At 43.5% G+C, this 26234-nt stretch overlaps 1 protein-coding gene across 1 annotated transcript in view; it reads right to left on the bottom strand.

Moving 5' to 3' along the window:
* MAGI2 (membrane associated guanylate kinase, WW and PDZ domain containing 2) overlaps positions 1 to 26234 on the bottom strand; it is a 1230330-nt gene that overhangs the window by 351791 nt on the left and 852305 nt on the right. Inside the window, exon 7 of the mRNA XM_030216294.1 lies at positions 16502 to 16559. Coding sequence (XP_030072154.1) covers positions 16502 to 16559 — 58 coding nt within the window. The remainder of the gene's footprint in view (positions 1 to 16501; positions 16560 to 26234) is intronic.

The following is a 26234-nucleotide window of genomic DNA, read 5'->3' as shown; positions in this document are numbered from 1 at the left end:
AGCCGACAGGCACGCGGCTGCTTTCTGCACCCCCCCCCCCCCCCACAGCAGCATGCACCAGGGGCGGACCGCCCCCACCGCCCTGCCCTTGGTACGCCGCTGACTTTTGGAATATGACCAGAGCTTTATCTATGCAGGTACTACCCCCCCCCCACCCCCCTGCTCAGCATTTCCTTCTCTTCCTTTTCCCTTGCTGGTCCTGCTGCTGCCAAACTCTACTTCTGCACTCAAGGCCTGCCATATCTGTCCCCTCTGATGCAAACATCCTGTTGGAGGGGCAGTACGCAGCAGGGCTTGAGTCAGGCATGTGCTGAAAGGCCTTGTGCTGAACTCACAGCAGCTTTTAAGTGCTGTAGTCCTGCTGTCCCAGCACCTTCCAAATTCTGCTGCCCTAGGTAGAAGGTCTACCTGCCCTTGCCTCTCTTCTGCCACTTCATTTCTCAATTTCCCTTTCTGAATCCCAGAAATATTATGGCATTCCTTATTTATTTATATTTAAACTCATCAATCAGTCTTTCTACAATTACTTAAAGCAATTTACAACAGTAAAATCATACACAAACAATATACATAAAACCACATCGTATAGTACATAGTTAAAACTGAGTTTAAAAATCTGTTACATCATATAGGGGCTGATTAAATAAGCACAGTAACCAGTGGTGTGTTGGAAAATTTTTAACAACAGGCTCTCTCTCCGGGCATAGCCAGCCGTACAATTTGGGGGGGGCCCAAGGTGGATTGGGGGGCAACAATTCCTTATTCTCCCCTCCCCCCCATGCGGGCATGCTAGGCATACTTTTGCTGGCAGGGATGCCAAGTATATTTCTCTTTTGATCTAGGCACAGGAAAAAAAAAAGATTTTAAATGCTCCCAGGTTTGAACCTAATTCATGTTTAATGTGGGATAATATCATATAAATGTCATAAATAACTTAAAATAAGTAAATAAATAGATAGAAACTCTGGATGTTGAGCACTTGATTCTTATAACATGATGCCTGTTTTGGTTGCCCTTTACCAGGAGAAAAAAAATCTCTGCACGAATCAGTGGCGTAGCAAGGGGGGCTGCCACCCGGGGCGGGGCGGTTCACCGTTGCACCCCCCCCCCCGGGTACAGCACAATGACACCCCTCCTTGGCCATCGACACCCCCCCTCCCGACCCAGTGCCTACCCTCCTCCGTGCAACCAGCTCCCTACCATTAAAAAAATATCGGAATCCGAGGCAAGGGAGCTGGCAGGGAGCACCCCCCCCTGAGCTGACACCTGGGGCGGACCGCCCCCCCCGCCCTCCCCCCTTGCTACGCCACTGGCACGAATACAACATGTGCTAGAGTGTCCCTATAACCAGCCCCTCCTCCAAATGACACACTAATTATGATTTATAACAAATTACTACTCTACCTATGAAAAGCTGGCATGTTTGAACATATAAGTGAGACTAAATAAAAATGCTACCAACATTAAAGAATGACAACACGGATGCAGCAGCTCAAAAGACTGTTTGCTTTGAGGGTCTTTTATTTATTTATTTTGCACATTTATACCCCATGTTTTCCCCCCAGTTTTGCAAGCTCAAAGTGGCTTACAATGCACTGAATGGCTATGGCCAGATCAGAGATGACATGGTTACAATCAAATTAGATAGAATAGAGGAAACAGGGAAAGTAGATAATAGGGAAAGGGTAAATAAGTCTAAAATGGTCCGTAGATATGCTGGTAAGAAGTACTGCAGGCTATAAGTTGAATCCGAGGAGTAGGCTGAAACTCTACTGGCTGGAAGAGAGGTAAATCAACTGGACACACCAAGATGACCCTGCTTGATGGAAATGGAGTCCAATAACTGCCACTCCTGCTCCCTTGGCAACCGGCACAGTGACCCACACACTCTCCGACCTCTTCAACGATAAACAGCTGAGTGAAAAGTGGAAACCGAGAAGCATCCAAATCAGGCCGCCCTCGCAGCTGGGATCGGCAGGGCAGCACCCTCCCCTCAGGATGTAACTCCTTGTTTTGGAGGAGGAGGAGGAGGAAGGGAGCAGGCCCTGCGCATGGTTTCATGCTGTTTTTTTCTTTTGCTGCGAGGGTTGGAGTGAGACATCCAGCCACAGGGCAGCTGGAGCTGACGCTGCCAGGAAGGGACCTGAGCCACCCTAGCCCAAATTTTGGGAGGCGGTTGTTAAAGTTTAATAACTGGTTCCATAAATTCTTTAAAAAATAACAAACAGGTCTGGTGAGCCGGCTCCAGCACACCACTGACAGTAACCCACATTACTGTTACTGTGGGTTATTCTGCATTTCTTTATGAATCAGCCCCAGTGGAAATAATGAGGCAGGTGGCAATTAACACGAGCAATAACTTGCAGTAATGGAAGTACAGATTAGAATGCTTTAACAAATCACCCCCAGAAAGCATTATATCCTAACAAAACAACTTCTACGCAGAATAATCCACGCCGTCTCTCAAATAAACTTATACAGCATTACATAATGCTATTAAGCCATCAACTGGAGCAATTATCTCATCTATGACATAATCTTATAGCCACATATAGTATCAGGTTTATTCCTACCATCTAAAAGTCTGCACATTTTCCCATTTATTCAACTGACAGCAGGAATGGTAACTGTATGCCATCATCAATATGTCTGTCTACATTACCACATTTTAATTCTTTCACAACATAGCAGATAATCTTGTCGTATCTGTAGATTTTGGTAGACTATTCCAACATGTCCATTCTCCACTGCTGTATGACTGTCCTTACTCAGATTAATCAAACTACAATATCCTGGGATTCTAGGGATATTTTGGAAAATTGTTTAAAAGGAGAAAAAGCCTCAATTATAAGGGATTACTCCGTCGTTGGTGCACCAACATAAGGGAGGTCCCTCATATCATCATGGGCAAAAAACTCCTTACTTAATCTAAAGCTACTGCTTAAAGCGTTTTCCAAGCTACTGCTTAAAACGTTTTCAAAAAAATATATATATTTGTAAACATGCGGCTGCTGCTCAGTTACAAATCCTGTGCACTTATCTTTTAAGTCTTTTGGACACCTTCCACGGCCCGACTTTGGCCTAAGTTTCGAATCCTTCCTCAGGGTCCGTGGTGTCTGACTCTAAAGATCTAAAGATACAAAAACATATAACAAACGAATCTCTCAGAACATGACTTCATCAAATACATTTTCTAACTTAGTGGTTCTTACCAGGTACTATATAGTCTATTCTCTCTGGCTTCTCAAAGTTATAAAGATGGTCGCGCTTTATCTAAGCTGACGTAAGACGCCTCCAGCTAAAGGATAACACCTCACCTTCAGCATCCTGGAATTTATATCAAAATTTGTCTCGTCGTCTTATTAAAGCTGAACTTCATAATGCTACAATGATAGAATATTGCAAAAAAGAACTGATCCCTAGAGGTCTGCGTATTGTTAAAGAACCCAAACTTTTCCTTGAAGATAAACAATTCTTGCAAAATTGGGCAAGAATATTAAACAAATGTGCTCTCGATTTAATGGTATTGATCATTGATAAAACACGGGAAACGATGACACAGATTAAAAAAGATATAGATGCAACGGATATCCTCTTAAAACAAAAAGAATCTTTAGAGATGTATAATAAACAACAAGAAGAGATTAAATATAAAATGGATCGTTTAAGATTTGAGATCCATCAAACGAAAGTTAAAAAATTCTGTCGAGACGAGAAGGACTATGAAAACAAATTGGTATATCCATGGCTCTATAAAGAGAGTGTTGAACAAAAACCTGCCTTTGAAGAAGGAAGCGATAGTGTAGATTCAGACTCTACTAGCTCAGGAAGTGATAATCGTTTTTTATTACTATGCAATGTGATAAACAGACTATCTCCTTTTTGGATTTTATTTATTTATTTATTTATTTATTGCATTTGTATCCCACATTTTCCCACCTTTTTGCGGAATCCATGACTAAGGCGGACACTGGATTTCAGACTACTGTCTTCCGAAAAGGAACAGACAGAAATACGCTATTAAAGTATGATAGTTGTCATCCAAGAAATTTAAAAGATAGCTTACCCTTTTCTCAATTTCTGCGCTATAGACGCATATGCTCTGATTTGCCTGAATATAAACGGAAAGCTAAAGAACTTAGTGGCAGACTGAAGGAGAGAGGTTTTCCTAGTAAAGTAATACAACAAGCTTATAGAAGAGCTAAATACAATAATCGAGAGTTTCTTTTTACACCAAGACAAATCCAAGCAGAAGATGATCAGGACACACTGACATGTGTATTACGTTACTCTACGAGAGCAAATGAAATTGCTAATGCCATAAGATCAAACTGGCATGTTATACAAACATTGCCAGGTCTTGAACATAGTCGGTTAAGGCTTGCCTACAGCAGAGGTCGAAATTTAAAGGAGATCCTAGCCCCGTCGGCTTTAAGACAGATGTTAACTACACGAGAACAAAATGAAAAGGGACATACCAGATGTGGAGAATGCAATATGTGTGATATGATGCTTAACATAAAAGAATTCATAGACCCACAATCAAAGAAAAAATATATTTTACAACACAATACGACTTGTCGATCAGAGTGGGTAGTCTATTGTGTTATTTGCAGTTGCAATAAATTATATATAGGTCAGACGTCACGTAAACTTTCTACAAGATTAATTGAACATAAAAGTGACATTAATATTAAGAAAACTACAGCACCGTTGGCAGCTCACTGCAATAAAGAAGGACATTTGTTTGAGAGTCTTAAATGTTTTGTCCTTCAACAACCTAAATGGCATATAGGAGGAGAAGATAGAAAACTCCTTCTATTGAGACAAGAACGCTGGATCTTTAAGTTACATACATTATATCCATATGGAATGAATACTAAAATAAAATGGAACAAGTTCTTTTGAACCGGCGTTGTACCTTTAAATTTATGACGACTCCTGCTGATCGACATTATAGAGGGAGGGTCTCAGCTGGAGGCGTCTTACGTCAGCTTAGATAAAGCGCGGCCATCTTGATAACTTTGAGAAGCCAGAGAGAATAGACTATATAGTACCTGGTAAGAACCACTAAGTTAGAAAATGTATTTGATGAAGTCATGTTCTGAGAGATTCGTTTGTTATATGTTTTTGTATCTTTAGATCTTTAGAGTCAGACACCACAGACCCTGAGGAAGGATTCGAAACTTAGGCCAAAGTCGGGCCGTGGAAGGTGTCCAAAAGACTTAAAAGATAAGTGCACAGGATTTGTAACTGAGCAGCAGCCGTATGTTTACAAATATATATATTTTTTGGAAAACGTTTTAAGCAGTAGCTTGGAAAACGCTTTAAGCAGTAGCTTTAGATTAAGTAAGGAGTTTTTTGCCCATGATGATATGAGGGACCTCCCTTATGTTGGTGCACCAACGACGGAGTAATCCCTTATAATTGAGGCTTTTTCTCCTTTTAAACAATTTTCAAAAATATCCCTAGAATCCCAGGATATTGTAGTTTGATTAAGTGTCATATGCTAATTGGGGAATATCCTATTGAGCTCTTATTGGAAATTCAGACTTACTCAGATTAAACCACAATCCCAGTAGCTTGTGCAGCTATATTAAGAGCTTTTGGAAATATGCAAAAAGCTGATTACAGTGCCTTGAAAAGGTCTTCACATCCTTGGAAACTTTTTTTTTACATTCTGCTGTATAAAAAATATAGTTCAAAAGACAACAAGCAGGAGTTTGTTTCCCTAATCTACATAACATAGTAGACATTTTAATGTGAATGATCAGAGAAATATTCAAATAGTAAATAAGAAAACACAAAATCTTGATTACATAAGTCTTCATTCCCCTTACAAACCCAAATTAGCTCCATTTCTAAAAACTGTCTTAATAAGGCCCATAAGAAGTTAAATAGAGACCACTTGTGTCCAATCACAGTGCCTGAGTTGATTGTAATATTCTTGGATGACATATCAAGCTATTTCTGTTGTATGAAGTGAACTTGAAGCAAAGGTCTAAACATGGCAACAGTGAGATGCCAAAAAACTCCAGGATAAAGTTATTCCAGGGTATGGATTTACGGAAGACTGTAAGAAATTCCAATGTATTTCAATATTTCTTGAGGCACTGTCAGGTCCATTAATGTAACAAAATAAAAATAAAAAAATGATAGGATACTACATTTTTATTGGACTAAATTAATACATTTTCTGATTAGCCTTTGAAGGCAAAACCTTCTTCTTCAGGTCATTTTTGCTAATTTCTGACTTGAAGAAGGAGGTGTGGAGTGGCATTTTTGAAAAGAAGTCCAGCCCAGAATATGGACGTCCAAGTCTGTGTGTCACAAATGGACATCCATCTCATATGAATTTTGGAACAGGAACCTGGAAGATGTACTGAGCCAAATTGAAAAGTTAAAGAGTGATAAAGCATCTGGAAGAGGTACTGAGAAAAACTGACAAGTTAAAGAATGATAAATCACCTGGACTGGATGGCATACACCTCAGAGAACTGAAAGAACTGAGACACGAAATTGCTGATCTGTTGTTAGTCATCTTTAACCTGTTCTTAAAATCATCTGTAGTATCTGAAGATTGGAGGGTGGCCAATGTAACGCTGATTCTTAAAAAGGGTTCCAGGGGTGATCCAAGAAATTACAGACCAGTAAGCCTGATTTAAGTGCTGGGGAAACTATTACAAAGAATATAACTACGGAACACATAGACAAACATGGTTTAATGGGACAGAGTCAGCATGGGTTCAGCCAAAGGAAGCCTTGACTCACCAATTTGTTCCATTTCTTTGAAGGCGTAAATAAACACGTGGATAATGGTGAGCCAGTTGATGTAGTGTATCTAGATTTTCAGAAAGCTTTTGACAAAGTTGCTCTTGAGAGACTGTATGGAATATCCTATATAATAAAATGCACCTCCAACATTCTGAAGCTGACTGCATGGCTGAGGCATTCCTGCTGTCTGTATCCATCTCCTGAATCGACATCACGTACTTCCGGGTTCGTCACAAGCAGAAGTGACCAACCACACAAGGTTTCTCGGCTTCAGAATGTTGGAGGTGCATTCTATTAAACAGGATTGGTCAGTTCCTTGAAGCACAGCCAGAGTTCAGCGTCCTGCACAGTAATGCTCAGACACCAGAGAGAGAGGGGGGGGGGGGGGGCTGACACCAGAGGGAGGGAGGGAGGGAGGGAGGGGGGCCCGACACCAGAGAGGGGGGGAGGTATCTCTATCACACACTCTCTCTCTCTCTCTCTCACACACTCTCTCTCTCACAGTCAATGTCTTTCTCTCTCTCACTCACTGTCTCTCACACACTCTGTCTCACACTGTATCACATTCACTCTCTATGTGTCACACAGTCACTCACACACTCTCTTGGTCTCATACACTCAGTCTCACAGAGAGTCTGTGTCTCACACTCTCTCTCTCGCACACACTGTATCTGTGCGAAACACACTCTCTCTCCCTCACACTGTGTCTCACATATGCACTTGCATACACTCTCATTCTCTCACACACACTCTCTCACAGACACACTCGCACCCAGACTCACTCTCTCTCTCTCACACACACACACTCGCACATTCACTCTCTCTCACATACACTCTCTCAAACATACACACTCCGAGGAAAACCTTGCTAGCGCCTGTTTCATTTGTGTCAGAAACGGGCCTTTTTTACTAGTTTTAAAGATTTTAAAGATTCTTTTTCAATTCTGCTCTAAACAGTCTACTCTGAAGTTCCTGTTTTCTGACTGAAACTAATTTTTTCTTGCAAAACAAGATGAAGTAATGTCTCTGATTTATTTTGTGCAAAAGGGAAGTGGGGCATGTTCGAGGTTCAAGAGATAAGCCATCTGGCCGGTGGCTTGTTTACTTGAAACCAAGAGCATGTGACTACATTCTCTTGCATATCTTTGTCATTTTCCATGGCTCTGAAAAAACCTCCATTTAAAGTTCTAATAAAAAGTCTCATTTACCCAACATGAATCCAAAAGAATCTGCAGTAATTTATTCTCTGTGCGGTCTGTAGTGATAAAGTAAGCAGGCTGTACTTTTAGAGTAATACAGACACTCCTGAGAAAATTAAAAAGTTATAGGATAGGAGGTAATGTCCTTCTGTGGATTAGGAATTGGTTATTAGACAGAAAACAGAGGATGAGTGGTGTAGAACGAATAGAAGCACTGTTTTATGTATTTAAATCATTTTTACTGGCATTTAGAATATAAGATCAACCAACCATAGCAAAGTCAGTACAAATACGAAGTACAAATATGAACAATAAATGATATAATAGCAACACAATATACCATGTCTGAAACCTCCCTCCCCCTTTATTATCTCCCAAGCTACCTTCCTTCACCAACACCGTTCCTTCTTTGTACATATCAGTCCTAACTGCACCAGGGTGCCACAAGTCAAAACTGCTAATAAGGGAGTTCACAAATTAAGCAGATGTTTTCTTGCCTGAGAGGGCAAGTTATCCCAAAAAAGGGACCAAGTGGTTTGGAAAAGAGGTCCGTGTCTCTGGGAAACATCCTTAATGCCAAGGCGCTCCCAGCCGTAGATCTCTGAGTATCAAAACATGCCAATGTTGCACTGTCGGGCCCTCTGCCTCATGCCAGGTTTGTAGAATAGATTTAATAGCAAACAACACCAGTCACCAAAAAAGATTGCTCCCTTGTCGTGATGGAGATCCCAATGAATAGGCTCCGAACAGTAACAGCGGAGAGCATGCCACTGAGACAAACCTCAACTTGACAAAGTACGCAAGGAGGCTGTGCCACAATGACTGTATAACAGGGCATGTCCAAATCATATGGCCAAGGTGAGCACAAGAGGCTCTACATTTAGGACATTGGCCCGAAGAGGCTAGACCAATCCTGTATGCTCCGTGTGGTGATATAAACAGTCTTAGTGCAAATTTATAAAATGTTTCTTTGTGGAGCACACAATCAGAATAGGCCTTAGTGCTAATTATAAAATCCTGCAACTGGGGAAAGCCCCAATTCCACATTCCACTTATGAGCTAGTGTAGCATAATCCAACTCTGGTGTTGTGCCGAGTAAGTGCCTGTGATGGAACCTCAGAGGGATGGACAATTGAAAGCCCAAGGTAAAAGTCTCTTCTAATACCTCCTGTACATCTTCTGTGAGGGCTGTTCAATCCAGCGATCGCACGTAATGTTGGGCTTGCAAGTAGGCGAAAAGATCCATGGGAGGCAAATTATATTCCTGCTGTAATATGCTGAATGCCTTTGGTTTGCCCTCCAGGTCTACAAGTTGCAACAAATACTGGAGACCATGGGCGTAGATTGGGGGGGGGCGAGGGGGGGGGCATTGCCTCCCCAAACGAGTCGCACCGGCGAACTGGCGGGGCTTAATTGTGTCTTCCCCGCCGGCGCTGCCTCAATCCCTGACTCCCTGCAGCATTTTTGTCCGTCGCCGTCAGTGCTGCCATTCATTCTCACAGGCAGCCTCGTTCCCGCTCCCCTTTGCCGCTTCCACTCCTCCGACCGGCTCTCTCTGATGCACTTCCTGTTAAACAGAAAGTGCATCAGAGAGAGCCGGAGGACGCGGCAAAGGGGAGTGGGAACGAGGCTGCCTGTGAGAATGAATGGCAGCGCTGACGGCGACGGACAAAAATGCTGCAGGGAGTCAAGGACTGAGGCAGCGCCGGCGAGGAAGAGCGAGGCAGCATGCTGGCTGGTGGCAGGGAGACAGGGAGAGACAGTCACAGGAGCACTGTTGAGGTGATGGGGTAATGCTAGGTAGAGGTGAGCGAGAGAGGTGGGGAATGTTGGTGGGGGGAGATGCATGGGGGAGAGAGAGGGAGAAATAATACTGGATGTGGAGGAGGAGGGAGGGACAGCAAGAGAAAAGGGGAAATGTTGGAACATGGAAGTGGGAGGGAGGGAGACAGAGAGAGATGCTGTATGGGGATGGGAGAGATGCTAAAAGGGGAAGGAAGAGAACGAAAGAGATAGATGTTGGGCCCAGGGTGCAAGGAAGGGAGATACTGAGAGTGATGTGGGCAGTGAGAGAGAAGACAGAGGGAAGAGAGGTTGTACATGGGGATGGATGAGAGGGAGGGATAGATATACACTAGAGGGGAAAGAGAAAAAGAGGGAGATTGTGGATCCAGGGACAGAAGGGAGTGAGGGAGAAATGCTGGACAATTGGAGGGAGGGAAGAGAGAGAGGAAGAAATGCTGGACCACAGGGAAGTGGGGGCTGGAAGATGCTGGGGTGTGGGTGTGTGTGTAGAAGGGACAGGGAGATATTAGGCTACAATGGGAGAAAGGGAGCAGGCGTGCTGGGCTAGAAGGTTGGAGGGAGGAAGTTGCTGCAAATGGTGGAACTATTTGGGAGAGGCCAAAGGGGAGGTGGGAAGGAAACAAATGAGAGGATGATAGTGATGGGGGGGGGGGGGCAGAAATGTGGTAAGGGAGAGTTGATTAAAGATGAAAGGAAATGAAAGGTTGGAGGAAGGACTGAGAAGAGGAATGGGGCAGCTAGTGGGTGAGAGAAAGAAATGGAATTTGATAGCTGAAAACTAAAAAGGAGAAGGATGAGGACGAGGGTGAAATTTAAGTGATCAGAGAGGAAAGAGCTAAAAAAGAAATAATGTGTCAAAGGTAGGTGTAGTGAAGGAATGGAATAAGACAGGAGAGAAGAGAAAAGACAAATGGACAGCAAGCAGTTGAAGGAGAATTAGCAGAAAGACAAGAAAAGAGGAAACTGGAACCAGCATGATTGAACAGTAAAATGTCCAGACAACAAAGGTACAAAAAGTATTTTATTTTGAATCTATTAAATGGAATATCAAATGGAAAGAAGATACTGCATAAAACAGAAGACACTGGGACCAAAGCGAATAGAAAAACTAAATGATCAGACAACAAAGGTAGAAAAAAGTATTTTATTCAGAATTTATTAATTGGAATATGTCAGCTTTCTGTGAAATTTTGCATGTAAGTTTCAATTTTTCTGGTATTGCTGCATGCTGAGTCTGACATCGAGTTAACTTTCCAGTTCAGTATTTTGCCTTCATATTTTTTGCTTTCTAGTTCCTTGTGTCATGTCTGTTGTGTCATGTGTTTTTCACGAGGTAGTGTATTGGTGTTTTAGAGCCTGGTGTAATTACAGTTCTGCCTTTTCACGCATAAGGTTGTAGCTCGTCCTGTCCTTGGAATTAGTGCTGTTATGGTTTAGTAAGGTTATGAGTGTGTTTTTGCACAAGTTTGTGTATAGTGTGTTGCAGTGGAGAGATTGTGTGTTGGCTTTACTGACGTGGCACCAAAACATCAGAAAGGGTGTAGAGCCTAAATCATGACACACTACCTCTTGAAGGATCTACATATAGAGCTTATGCATTTCTAAGGTCAACACTGGCATGGTATGGGAAAAGGGGTGGGGAAATACTACTGGAGTGGAAGAAGGAAAGAAGGAAGGGAGAAAGAGCTGGCTTGATATCTCATACATATTCATTATGGTTATTCCCAAAAAAAGCCAGCTTTTTTTCCCTTCTTTCCTTCCTCCATATTAGCATATTCATTTGCATATGTATATATGCAAATGAATATGCTAATATGCTCCGCCCCCTCCTTTGCCCCCCCAAATGAAACAGTCAAACTACGCCTATGCTGGAGACCATGACACTTCCAGCGAACAAAAGGGCCTCCACCTAGTCCCAGAGGAAAGTCTGGATTGCCACACATTGTCAAAAAAGGGGTGACATGTAGCTCTGAGACCCATCGAAAGAAGCACTGTTTTATATCATTTAGCTTTTTAAAATATTTATGAATTTTAATTCTTTGGTCCTCTGCTCATCAGTGTAAACATATATTGTATGGTTTTACTATTATGATATTTTGATTTTTGGTTTTATTGGTTGATACGTTATGAACCATCTACATGTACATTTTATTATGCTGAATTTGTTAATTTTTCTACTGTGGGATACTGATGTTTGTTTTTCCATTTCAGTTTTTGACTTCGTATTTCCATTTCTAGTTGGTGATCACTTATTCTGTATTGAGGGAGGGTCTATCTATATATGACTGAATTGAGAGATACTGCCAGCATGTAGGCTTTGGGATCTATAGTTGCCCAACTCATTCTATTTTTTCAATAATGAGATGTACTGTGTTTAGGCCATGTAGGTGGGGTGGGGGGTGGTGGTGCATGGCTAAAGGTCTGCCTAGGGCACACAATACCCTTGCACTGGGCCTATGTAGCTAGTGAAACAGATTTCTACTTCAATCCATTTTGAATTGTATTCTTTAGAAAGCAAAACGTGAAAAGAAATAAGGGTATACAGACTTTTGCAAGGCACTGTAAATCCAACTGTGTGGCTACAGAGAATCAGTGCATTTAATACATGTGCCTCTCCTAATGGGTACAAAGGGGAGTTCAGGGGTGCAAGAGAGCACGGAGACTAGGAGAGAGAAAAAGAGGCGGGTAAAGTGCTACCTGGGGCTAAAGTGGGGCTCTGTGATGGTAAAGAAGACATTTTATTTTTGGAAGATTAAGTTAAAGTGTGTTCTCCTTTTCAATGGGGGAAAATTGGCGAGACCTGCTATGTGACTAGGATCAAAGTCATCACCTTTTCTGCAGACCAACAATACGAAAGTAATGACCAATAAATTCTAGTGGGGTGTTATTCAACCCTCGGCGGTCAGTGGTTTTAGAGTTGGGATATAGAATGCTGGGCCGTTGTGGCACCAGGTACTGAATATCTGAAGGTCTCCAGCAGACCCAGTAGATATGTGGGTTCCGGCTGATATTCAGAGCTGATACCCACACAGCTAATTGGGCTTTTTATGCAGTCCTATCTGCATGGTTAGGTATGTGGCCATCAGCACTGAATATTGCAAGTCCCACATATCGTCTGGCACTGCCCGGGCTGTGCTGGGACAGTCAGAGCCGACATTTGGCACCATTACCCTGTATAGTGCCACTGAGTAATGGTGGACGGCTGGCTGAGCACGATTTAACCAGGAAGGAGCCTTTCCTGCCCGGTTAAATCATTTTCAGTATTGACATCTGTGACAGAGTCTATAGGACACTGCCCCTTTCCCTTAAGCATACTCCCTCACAGAGTCAGGACCACCTTAAGCTCCACAGTCCCACCCACAGAGGAAGTGACATAGGATGGGTGGAGCCAGGAGGACAGCCACCAGGAAGTATAAGGCGGAGTCAAAGCTGGGTTGAGAAGGCCCAGGGAAGGGAAAAGCTACCCTACAGTGTATGCCTTCACTATTTAAGTGTAGCTACCAGAACCTGGCTCAGGTAGGCCAAACTTTAACTTGAATAGTTGTAAGAATCCTGGGTGGAGCTGGACCAGTGTTTAAGCAACGTTGCAGAGAGACTGCATATATTATGCTTTTGGGCCTGCCAGCCACAAGCCTATGTAAAAGATTGCCTCTGAATCTCAAGAGACTCTATTCCTCATTTTCTGTGCCTGTGAAGTAACAGGTCTCTGCCGTTGTGTTAATAAAAGAGTTTTGCTTTACCTTTGTAACCTCATCTGGCTATACAATCTGAAGGTCAACCCTTGCTATCACAACGCTTAAATACTCATGGTTACCCTTCTGAAATTAATCAAAATTAGATTTATGAACTGAGCGCCTCATAGTTTAATCAAAGCAGTTTAAAAATAGGTCATTAATGTGCCCCGGTCATGGCTGATACTCATTTGACTTCTTTGAGAGATGAAAAGAAAATAATATTGGGATATGAATTTGTAAACTGCAGGTCTGATTCCCAAGGTCAACATAAGGGGGAAGTTATCAAGCTTCATTAGGGCAATACTGACATTTGCCCCTTAACACAACTTAAAAGGCACTAACGCGGGTCATCTTTTCCTAACACAGCATTATTTAAGTCACTGTGGGGTAAATTTTGATGAGATGCAAAACATGCAAATGCATTTAAAGCAGCTCATTACTATTTAAATTTAATAACCCAGCTTGCAGTGAACAATGGATATGCACCGCAACCCGTGTTATCGTTGGTAAAATAACCCCAGGTAAAAGCTAGGTTTATTTTACCACTTGGGAGCACTGGACTTCAAAGCAGTGGCCTGAACCTCCCAGGCCACATCTTAAAAGGGGTTGTTGGAACATTGGAGCTTCTTCTCCCAATGATCCATATAAGGAAACATGACTCCTAATTGTAGTATTGTGAAACTACTGTTAGGGGTGCCATATTGTCTAATGGAGCCGGTAGGCCCAGGGGGTCCTTTGAGGGGTGCCCAATGGGTTTGAGGCCCAATGCTTCTGGGCTGCTGAAATAACGCTGCTTGTGAGGTGGCTTGCAGGTTGGTGACTCCCATGGTAAATCAAGGTGCAACAACTTGATAACTTTCCCCCTTAACCATTAGGCAGAATAGGCGGTCACCTAGCACAGCTGCTTCTGGATGGTGGCAAAGACCAGCTAGAGTCAAAGCAAAACAATAGATCCCAACAGACCCACAAAATTAAAAAAAATAAAAAACACCAATGCACAAATGCTCTGGAGAATTCTCCTCCAATGCTATCCAACTATCAATCGGTGTACCCAGGGCTCTGTCTTTGGACCGCTTCTCTTTTCTTTCCGTACTTGTTCCCTTAGTGCTGTCATGTCCTCTTATGGCTTTTTCAGAACCATCTTTATGCTGATGTGTCCCAGATCTATGTCCTACACCAGGAATCCAGGCTCAGATCTCAGTCTGCTTGTCTAGCAATGCTGCCTGGATCCACCACCATCTGAAACTTAACATGGCCAAGACAGAGCTTCTTGTCTTCCTCTTAAATCAACCTCTCTATTTCCCGCTTTTTCTATTTCGGTGGGTAACACTGTCCTCCTCTCTGTCTCCTCAGATCATAAAATTGGGGTTATCTTTGATTCCAATCTCTCTCTCTCTCTCTTTTTACACATATCCAACAGACTGCTCAAACTTGACCTTTCTCTTTCACACCATCAAAATGTGTCCCTTTATTTCTAAATACAGTACCAAAATCCTTAGCTACCCCAACCTACTTCTCATAGGTCTTTCACTGAACCATATCTTTCCTCCCCTTCAATCTATTCAAACTTCTGCACAATTTATCTTCTGCCAATGTCACTATACGGCCATAACCCCTCTTCTTCTCCAGTCACTTTATTGGCTTCTTATCCATTTCTGCACACAGTTTGAACTTCTCTTACTGAATTACAAATGCATTCTTTCTGAAGTTCCTCATTACCTCTTCTTTCATCTCTCCTCATCCCACTCTGTCAGAACTCCATTCATCAGGTAAGTCACTCTTATCTGTGCCCTCAGGTGTAGGTATATTTACTGGTGGTTTCTGAACAGAGTACAGGGCAGAGCTGCGATTTTCAGGTATAAATGTATATGGGCATTTTATAAAGAGGGTCAAAGTACACAGCATGAAGACAATCAAAAAAGCACCAAGAGATAGTCAAGAGTCCTTTACTGATAAACATGACCTAACATGGGCCATGTTTCGGCGTGAAATGCCTGTGTCAAGGGTTCAACAAATTGGTCGGGGATCTTGAAAAGTTCCAAAATATACTATCATAGCAAGGACAGTTGAGAATCAGAACTTTTCGGCAAGTGACATCAGAGGAATCAAAAGCGTTCTACCACAAAATGGCATCCTCGAAACAGAGGTGTCTACATGTCTTTATAAAATGTGTTTTTGTAATCTGTTTAGGACTATAAGAGCCCTTTTACTAAGCTGCCTAGGCTACTACATGCGCCCAACGTGCATCAAATTGGAATTACCGCCTGGCCCTTGTGGTAATTTCAATATTTTTTATTTTCTGGCATGTGGCAACTACGTGTGTCAAGTGGCATTTGACACGCATAGACCATTACCGCCCAGTTGCCATGTGAGACCTTACCGCTAGGTCAATGGCTTGTGGTAAGGTCTCAGACCCAAAACGGACGCGCGGCAATTTTCATTTTGCCCCACATCCACTTTCTGGAAGGCATTTTTTTGTAGGTGCGCTGAAAAATAATTCTGCACGCGCCCAAAACACGCGTCCACACTACCACAGCCCATTTTCAGCGCACCTTAGTAAAAGCACCCCACAATGAATTAAGCAAGATATAAAAAAATCTTAAATGAATAAATACTATTTCACTAGCTTGAGAGCGTGATTGTGTTTTTTTTTTCCATAGATAAAGACCAAGAAAAAAGCCTTGGTGAATCAGTTCCTTAACTGTGGATAAATTACGAAAGATAATAAAGAGCAGCTCTAAAATAAATTTTTAAAAAGTAGAAAATATATGCCAGCAGTAAGTACAGGGGACTGTCACTGTTTCAAAGTGCTTATGCATTCAAGTTGATGACTTTCAATTCATTAGGCTAGATTCACCATACACTACCTCATCAATTTATAATCTGGCTTTTCTTTCCTGCTATTTGCTTCCATCTACCAACATGTAAGAAATCTGAGAAATAATGTAAATAGTAGAAAAAAAAACAATAATACAATTAAAAACTTACTCGACATAGTAAGTGCCATAAATGGGATCGTCAATTTTTTCCCAGCCGTATGGAAGCTCTGAAAGAAAACAGGCAAGTATTCTTGTCATCAAATAATGCAGCAATTGCAGGTAATGCAATACAATAAAAGAAACAGGTGCTTTGCTTATGAGATAACTAGCCATTAAACCCGTAAAAACGGGCGAGATTTCCAGCTACCCTCCTCGCCGCCGCCGCTCCCTCCCCCGTCCATGCCGGGCCCCCTGCTATGACCTGACAGCGCCTCTCACCTCCGTGTGAAAGTGCTGCAGGCAGCAGCAGATCGCTCTCAGTTCCCCAGGACCAAAGTCCACCACCCTAACCACTAGGCCACTCCTCCACTATTGCTACTATTTGAGATTCTACATGGAATGTTGCTATTCCACTAGCAACATTCCATGTAGAATCTCCAATAGTAGCAACATTCCATGTAGAATCTCCAATAGTATCTATTTTATTTTTGTTACATTTGTACCCCGCACTTTCCCACTCATGGCAGGCTCAATGCGGCTTACATGGGGCAATGGAGGGTTAAGTGACTTGCCCAGAGTCACAAGGAGCTGCCTGTGCCGGGAATCGAACTCAGTTCCTCAGTTCCCCAGGACCAAAGTCCACCACCCTAACCACTAGGCCATTCCTCCACATAGCATGCTACCTATCTTAATTACAAATAATATCTTCATGTGGATCAACGGTTGACCAATTTCTTCATATTTATAAATGCCTTCAACTGTTCAGGTTGGTAGAAAATATGTGTGTTATTAAGTATATGGGCCCACTGAATATTCTCAGTTAGCGCTTAGTAGATAGCAGCTTATATCGCGTGATATAACCGGCTATTTGCTGATTTTCAGCGCATCGCCAGATAAGGGGGTATGTTTACTAAGGTGCGATATAGGCGCGTTAACATTTTTTTTTTTATTTAGTTCCAATATTTTTATTGTGTTTTATAAATGATAACAAATGGCTAAAATAAAGCAATTAGCCAGCTTAACAAGTTAACAGTAACAAGCATCAGCATACATGTTCAAGTTAGGGCAAGTCCGGGATTATTTCGATAACAGATCATAATCATAAGTAATACATAATTTCAATTCTGACAAAGGTTATTACGTAGTGGGTTTAGTAAAGGAGACCATATTTTGTTGTACTTAACAAGTGAGTTATGTTTTTCAGCCACAGCATATTCATATTTAGCTAAAATACACACAGAATTCCACCATGATAAATAAGTTACTTTGTCAAGATCTTTCCAACAAAAGAAAAGTGTTCTAAGGGCTTGATGTAACATTAAATCCAGTAATTGTGCTTGATTGTGTCTATTGATGATTGTAACATTAGTGATCCACATATAACTATATCTCTCTATATAAAAGGCAAAACCAACGTACTATGAAGCCTCAAGCCGGAAGTGTGAAGGGGGCGAGATATCCGGTTTCCCTATGAGTGTCTGCCCCGCCCTCTCTGTAACACAGTCAGTGAAGGAAAACAGCAGAGCACGAAATCAAATCGCTGGCTCTATAACAGTGAAGGACTCAGAGGGGGGAGGGGAGAGAGGCCAGAGGGCACGGACACACACACTCCCACATGCACACAGAAGAAAACATTGCTAGCCCCCGTTTCATTTGCATCAGAAACGGGGCTTTTTTACTAGTTATATGATAAAACATCTTGAATATTCAAGGTGGAAGATATTGTGTCCCATACAGAATTCCAATATTCTTGAATATATGGGTAAGAATAGATGATATGTTTAAGATTTCCAACATCTTTTTCACAGGTCCAGCATTTATTCGCACTGTTTTTTGGTTTTATTGTGTTCAATTTGGCGAGTTTAGCAGGAGTCCATAGGGCTCTGTGTGCTAAGTAGAACGTAGATTGTGAAATGGACGCTGATTTGGTGGTATGAGTAATTTTAAACCAAAAAATTTCCCAAGTTTTTTCATCTAGTTGGGCATTTAGATCGCATTCCCATGATTGCATGGTATTAGTAGGTTCTTTGAATTTAGCTAACTGTAGTATTTTGTACCATTTAGATGCGACTTTTTTGGAAGTCATAAAAGACTTGCAAAGTTGCCAACAAGAAGGGTAATCAGTAGTTAATTTTTTAATATCTACGGAGTTAGTTACACAGTGTTTGAGTTGAACCCATTTATAGTATTGAGAACTTTTAAGACCATATTTTATACTTATTTGGGCAAAAGGTAGCCAAGAACTATCTTTTATAACATCATTGAGAGTCCATATACCAGCTTTTTTCCAAGTATTCCAATTTATGTAACAATTGTTAATTTTGAATTTTGGATTGTTCCAAATTGGGATGTACATAGTATGTGTTATGGGATGTGTGACAACTGAATCAAGTTCATTAAAAACAGTTCTAAGAGTTTTAAACAAAACATTAGAAGAAACATTAGTCTTTTGAGAACGTTTAGTGTTTAACACGCCTTAACTTTAAAGGCACGTTAAAAATGCTAACGCACCTTAGTAAACATACCCCTAAGTTTGGCAGCCAAATCTGGACACGCCAATAGCAGGTCTATCTTTGGTCGCTATAAACTTAGCCAGCCAGCTCTGAATATTGACTTGGCTGGTTATGTTCTTAACGAACAAAAATAAATCGGATATTCATTGGCAGTCACCGGAAACGGCCTAGCGATGACTGTCTGGGCTTAGCGCTGACTGTGGGAGGCAGCCCGGCCACCTTCCACGGTCTGAGTATCAGGTGCATGGATTAAAACAAACAAAATTTTGTAGCATTTTGCATTTGAAAAATCGAAATAGTGCCTGTTACTTGCAATAACGTGCACTATTTTGACTTTCAGCGTTTGTGAAATTTTGCACATAGTCTACTATCAGGGCTGCCAAGAGGGGGGGGGGGCAGGGGGGAAAATTCCCCGGGCCTCCAAGGGGGGCCCGGCGCTGGGGTCAGGCCGCCAGCGCTGCAGTCCCCGGTCTCACCTGCCTGCCTCCACGGCTCCGGGCCCCCTTCATTCAAAGCGGCAGTCGCAGATCGCTTCTCTTCTGGCCTTCCCTCCCTGTGTCCCGCCATCGTGGAAACCGGAAGTTACATCAGACGAGGGCGGGACACACGGAGGGAAGGCCAGAAGAGACGCGATCTGCGACTGCCGCTTTGAATGAAGGGGGCCTGGAGCCAAGGAGGCAGGCAGGTCAGACCGCGGACTGCAGCGGCGGGGGGAGCGATGGGGGGGGGGCGGAGGCGGGGCGTCCTTGCCCTGGGCCCGGCCTAGTCTCTCGCCGGCCCTGTCTACTATACATGAAATTTTATTCAAACTCTAAACAAATGAGCTGTGATTCAATGCATTTCCTCTCTCTTTTGTTCTTTCCTTCTCTTTTGTTCCTGACTCCCTATGATATTGTCTATTTCACCTTTTATTTTCTTTCCTAGTGTTTTTTTCCTCTATTTATGTGTTCTTATTTTGTCTTGTTGTTTTATTAAACCTATTACCCAATTTTAACTGATATTGTGAACCGCTTAGATATTTTACACCACCACCCTCATTCTTAGGCCACAAATTTTTTTTTTTTTTAAATCATTTATTTATAATTTTTTCATTTTACAAGGATCACTTGCAAAACAGTAAAACAGAGATGATTGTACATTAAAACAATATTAGAAGAAAAAAAACAATCTCAACAAGCTAAATGGATTTTATACAATCTTTCTCTTTCTTAGACCACAAAATAAATAGGGAGAGTGAAACAAGACAAGGAGATCAATTAAACAGTAAACAAAGAAAACGTGGTATTAATCTGATTATCCCCAGTTATTATTTATCTAAATCATTATTCCACATTGATCATCTGGTTGGTTTCTTCAAGACCATAACGGTGCATAGTCCATCAATTTCATTGGAAACATACTTATTGTCCAATATTAGTGCAAGTAGTACACCTGATTTCATTTTTTTCCCCTTTTAAAACCAGAAATTGTTTAACAATACAAACCCTTGAATCTCCAATCCAATTCCCGCTGATTAAAGTAATCCCAGTTTCACAGGCTTCACTCCTTTTGAATTAATATATTAAGAGGAATCATTTCAGAGGAAAAAAAACATTAGGAGTCATACCCGGAACTCTGGGAAAACAACAATCTCGATATTAATCATCTACAACAATATTCATTTTGTTCACATTTTTTCTGGTCTTTTATCATTTTCAAATCTTAACCGTTTCCTACTTCAGTAGAACTTCATTTGCTGTATATTCTCAAAGGATTCGATTAGATTATCCATGTGGCTCATTAACAAGACTATATCTGAAGCAAAGTCATTCTCTACCACCGTCAGGTCCTGGAGCACCCTCCAGATGACATTCAATGCAACCTCCACGGGAGCCAAAAACTCCAAGCTGATAACTCTTAAGGGTTTAGGAGTAGCACCGCCGACACGGGTTCAGCTGTAAACGACTTCCGTTTCAGCATACACTCCTGACTCACTCCTCCACTCCTTTGGGCATGGTGGTTAAATGATTTTTGAGCGATGAAGTTGTTTCCAGGTCCAAGAGCATCGACGCTCCTTCGTCGGCGCTAATCAAAGGACTCATCAACTCAGTCATCTATGGGTAGCTCATCACACAGCGGTCCCACACTTGCTGCACAGGGGACAAAACGCTGGTCATCGGCGGCTGACCTCCCATTGTCCCCTTCCTCTGTTAAGGCAACTGCAATGCAGAGAGGAAATTTCAAGTGAACAAAAACTGAACTTCAGAGGACAGCTGGGCCGTTGAGTGTACGAGCTTCAGGTCGCCATCTTTCCCCTCTCCCTAATTTGGGACACTCTTTGTCTGGTTTCTCCTCAGAGGCCTGTCTGATATGGGTAACCCTTCAGCATAGCCCTCTGAGTCATTGAAACATGGAAGCCCCTCCACCACTTACAAGGTGGTGTCCCTTCGGAGGGGTAGGCCACAATTTTAAAAGGGTAATGACCGTCGGCAAGGAATCTGTCAAGGAGGAAAGGATTCACTTCAGAACATGCACTGTTAAAGCCAGAATTTCAAATAAATCACCTGTTTCCAACGTGAAAGCCACCTATTGTAGACTGAATTCCTCTCCCTGATCAGAACATTTCACACAATCAGACACAAAGCAACCAACATAGGAAATTAATTTCTTCTGGAAATACATGAGATGTTTTCAGAAAACTTTCCTAGCAGGGAATTTAAAGTGAATAGGGCTTTACTGTTCAAAATCTTAGGGGCGCTTTTACTAAGCTGCAGTAAAAAGCAGGCCTAGCGCACCCTTACATGAGTTTTTCCCGTTCGCTAAATGGCCATTAAAAAAAAAATGTACCACATGAGAACATTCAGTTTAAACTTCTCGCACTTTAAATGCATCCACTCTGCAGCCCCCCATTACCTCTCCACTCTTATCTCTCCCTACATTCCTCCCCGTGAACTCCGCTCACTGGACAAATCTCTCTTGTCGTCCCCCTTCTCCTCCACTGCTAACTCCAGGCTTCGCTCCTTTTCTCTCGCGGCACCTTATGCCTGGAATCGTCTTCTTGGACCTATACATCTAGCGAGAGAAAATCCGCTGGCAAGCGGAGAACTCAAACGCCCCACGGTAAAGACAACAGAGAACAGAAAGTGGGAGAGCGACCAAGGATATCAGAAACTGGAAGATGTTAGTAGTTTGTTGAGATGTTCATCACTATAGGTAAGGACATCGTTCCAGTTCTGAAAAGCCATGGACGAGTTCAGGGGTAAATATGAGAGAAAATCCGCTGGCAAGCGGAGAACTCAAACGCCCCATGGTAAAGACAACAGAGAACAGAAAGTGGGAGAGTGACCAAGGATATCAGAAACTGGAGGATGTTAGTAGTTTGTTGAGATGTTCATCACTATAGGTAAGGACATCGTTTCAGTTCTGAAATCTATGCTGAAAACCCACCTTTTCACCGCTGCTTTTTAGCTCCTAACCACTACTCAACTGCCCTCCCCTCGTCCCTTCCTTCCTTCACACACATTACTTCCCTCACCCGTAACTGTCTTGTCTGTCTGTATTATTTAGATTGTAAGCTCTTTTGAGCAGGGACTGTCTCTTGTATCAGATGTTCAGCGCTGGGTGCGTCTGGTAGCGCTATACAAATGATAATAATAATAATAACATACTGCCACCCATTTTGTAGGCAGTAAGACTCGCACACTACCTGCGCACTAAGGGGTCCTTTTATAAATGCAAGCTGAAAAATGGCCCACAGTACGCACAGAATCATTTTTCAGCGTGCGACAAAATCAAAAATGCCGAAAGTCCATTTTGGGTCTGAGACCTTATCGCCAGCCATAGACCTGGCGGTAATGACCTACGCACATCAGATGCCACTTGGCGCGCATCCACTATGCGCACCAGAAAATAACAAATATTTTTTGGACGTGCGCCAAAAATGAAATTACCGCAAGAGCCACGCGGTAGTCGGGCGGTAACTCCAATTTGGTGCACGTTGGGCGTGCGTAGGCGCCTACACGGCTTAGTAAAAGGGGCCCTAAACCGGTTAGCACACGGTAATGTAGCTGCTCTAACTAATTAGTGCAGGAATGCCCGCTCTCCGTCCCCTGAGACAGCTCCTCAAAAAAATATTATTATTTAGTGCGCATTTTAAGCATGCACATCTAGCACTTGCTGTGGAAGGCCCGAGCACGTCCCATGGTCCACCATTTTATGCTGTTGTGACGCTTTTGTTTTAAGGTGTTTTATTATGTAGGTATATTATAAATCACCTAGTTGATAGGCAGGCTATAAATGGGAAATAAATAAATACAATTAGGTGCGTGTTAGCACCTTGGGCCAGATTCTGGAAATGGCGTCTAAAATCTAGACACATCCGATTAATGCACCTAAAGTCAGGCATGGTGTACAGAATAGCGCAGGTCCTTTGGACATGCCTATATTTACGTGCGACCATTTACGCCACTGAAAACCTGGTATAAACAGGAGCGGAGCTATGGGGCCAAGGGGGACTGGTCCCCTGCAAATTTCATCCGGGCCCCTGGTTTGGCTGGTGGGGGTCCCCAACCCCCACCAGCCGAAGCCTTCTTCAGCGCGGTCTCTGGCTGCTCAGTGTCAGCGTGCACAGGAGGAGCAAGAAGAAAGAAGAGCAGGGGGCAGGCAGTGAACGCGGCTGCGCCGAAGACTGCACTGAAGAAGGCTTCGGCTGGCAGGGGTTGGGGCCTCCGCCAGCAAAGGTATTTGTTTGTGAGGGGGCGAGGCGGTGGGGGGGGGGGGGGGGGGGACGGCGGGGCAGCACTCAAAATGTGCCCCCAGCCTCAGGCTCTGGATATTTATACCCAGGGGCATAGCCAGACCTCATGGTGGGAGGGGGCCAACCATGAGGTCTGGCTACGCCACTGGGTATAAATACCCACGCCTAAATGTAGGCGCATTCCTCCGCATTCTATAACAACGCATGTAAATTTGAGTAATGCCCCGACACGCCCACACTCCTCCCATGGCACCCCCCCCCCCTTTTTAGCTACATGTGTTAGAATTTACCCCTGCCTCTTTTTAGAATATGCCTAAAAAGAAGTGCACATGAATTCCAATTATTGCCAATTAATGATGATCATTGCTTCCATAGTGCATAACTGTGCTCATAATTCTACAGTTGTTATCGGCCAATTATCACTGATTGGTTCATTGCTCAATTGATTAGCGCATGTAAATTGGCCACACACACAATTTAAGGTGTGCTACTCGCCCTGCCCTATATAGAATCCAGAGGCTAATGCAGTGGCTCCCAAACTTGGTCCTGGAGTCAGCCCAGCCGGTCGGGTTTTCAGGATATCCACAACAGGGGCGTATCTGTAATGGGGCCACGGGGGCCAGGGCCCCCGTAGATTTGTCCCTGGACCCCCCAACCGACGGTCATCGCAACCCCCCCTCCTGCAGCCAACTTGCCGTCGCCTACCTTTGCTGGCGGGGGACCCCAACCCCCGCCAGCCAAAGCCATCTTCCTTCGTTGTTTGATTCTTCTCTCTGAGTCTGAGGCTGACGTCCTGCAAGTTGTGTACGTGCAGGACGTCAGAGTCAGACTCAGAAAGTAGAAACAATGAAGGAAGACGGCTTTGGCTGGCGGGGGTTGGGGTCACCCGCCAGCAAAGGTAGGCGACAGCGGGTGGAGGGTCGGTGGCGGTCGAGGCGGTCGTCGGGCGGGCCACAGAGGTGGTTCTGGTGGCGGGGGGTGAAAATGGCGGCGGTGCCTGGGGGGGGGGGGGGGGGGCTAAAATGTGCCCCTTCACCTCGGCTCTGGATCCCCCTACCGGCGAAGTCCAGATACGCCCCTGATCCACAATGAATATTCATGAGACAGATTTATATGCACTGCCTCCACTGCATGCAAATCTCTCTCGTGAATATTAGGTGTGGATATCTTTGAAACCTGACTGGCTGGGGTGCCTCCAGGACCAGGTTTGGGAGCCACTGGGCTAATGAATAACAGGACCCCCTTAGCTAACTTTACTGAAAATATTTTTAGATGTGATGCTGGATTTATGATGCTCTGATTCAAGCTCAGCACATGCCTCAGGTTTTGTGAAAGCAAATGTGAAGAAGTGTGCAGGAAGAAATTTGCATATACTTCTAATAAAATGCTTTAAGTCCTCGTGTAATTAATTGAATTGAGTTAAATGTTCTTATTCATTCTCAAAAAGTCAATTTCAACGAGGTGAGGTTTTATTGAAATCATTTTTACTACTCATCTGACCCTTTCGGCCTTACGTTTAATCATTTTCCCTGTGATTGATAGGATACAATACAGGCCTTCTGCAGTGCAATGCTCTGCTCTGTTCCTTTCTGCACGGTCCACAACCTCTTTGGCTTCCTTCCATTCATTCACTTAACACAATGACGTAGCATACTTGCTTTTTGAAGATCAAACCTATTATCATAAAACAAACCTCTACATTTTGATGCATGTTCAGATTTCAGAATTCCTTGCCCTCTACTATATGGCCACTCAATCAGAGGCAGTGTTCAGCATGCTGGGATCCAGGACAAAATTTTAACAGGGAGCCCCTAAAGCCCAACAGCAGGTAAGCTTGAGGTCCATCCCCCCCCTAATACCCTGCAGGTCCAGAGCAATTGACTTAATTGTATTCCCCTAATGCCATCCCTGCACACTATGCAGAAATAGCCCTTATAACACTTGTATTCCCTTGTGAGAATGCAGGAAAAGACTACAGGGTCGATATTCAAAGCAATTTAACTAGCCAGAAATGGCTCTTGGCTGGTTAAATCACTTGTTTGGGTCTGACCAGTCATATTCTGCTGCACTTAAACCAGGGGCGTAGCCAGACTTCGGCGGGAGGAGGGTCCAGAGCTCAAGGTGAGGGGGCACATTTTAGCCCCCCCCCCGACTGCCGACACCCAACCCCCGCCATTGCCGACCCCGCCGCCACCACCAACTTTGTCCCCCCTGCTGACGACCCTCTCGACCCCCCCCCCCCTCCCACCGCCAACCCGCCGTCGCCTACGTTTGCTGGCGGGGGACCCCAACCCCCACCAGCCGAGGTCCTCTTCTTCTTGCAAAAAGCTTCCTTCTGTTTCTGACATCCTGCACGTTGTACTCACAGAACGAAGCCTTTTGCGAGAAGAAGAGGACCTCGGCTGGCGGGGGTTGGGGTCCCCTGCCAGGAAAGGCAGGCGGCGGCGGGAGGGGGGGGGTTGAGAGGGTCGTTGGCAGGGGGGTCCAGGGCCAAA

Source organism: Microcaecilia unicolor, chromosome 10 (genome assembly GCF_901765095.1).
Source record: "Microcaecilia unicolor chromosome 10, aMicUni1.1, whole genome shotgun sequence".
Taxonomy (NCBI): Eukaryota; Metazoa; Chordata; class Amphibia; order Gymnophiona; family Siphonopidae; genus Microcaecilia; species Microcaecilia unicolor.
Note: the sequence above shows the minus strand (reverse complement) of the source record. Positions and strands in the feature narration are given on the sequence as shown.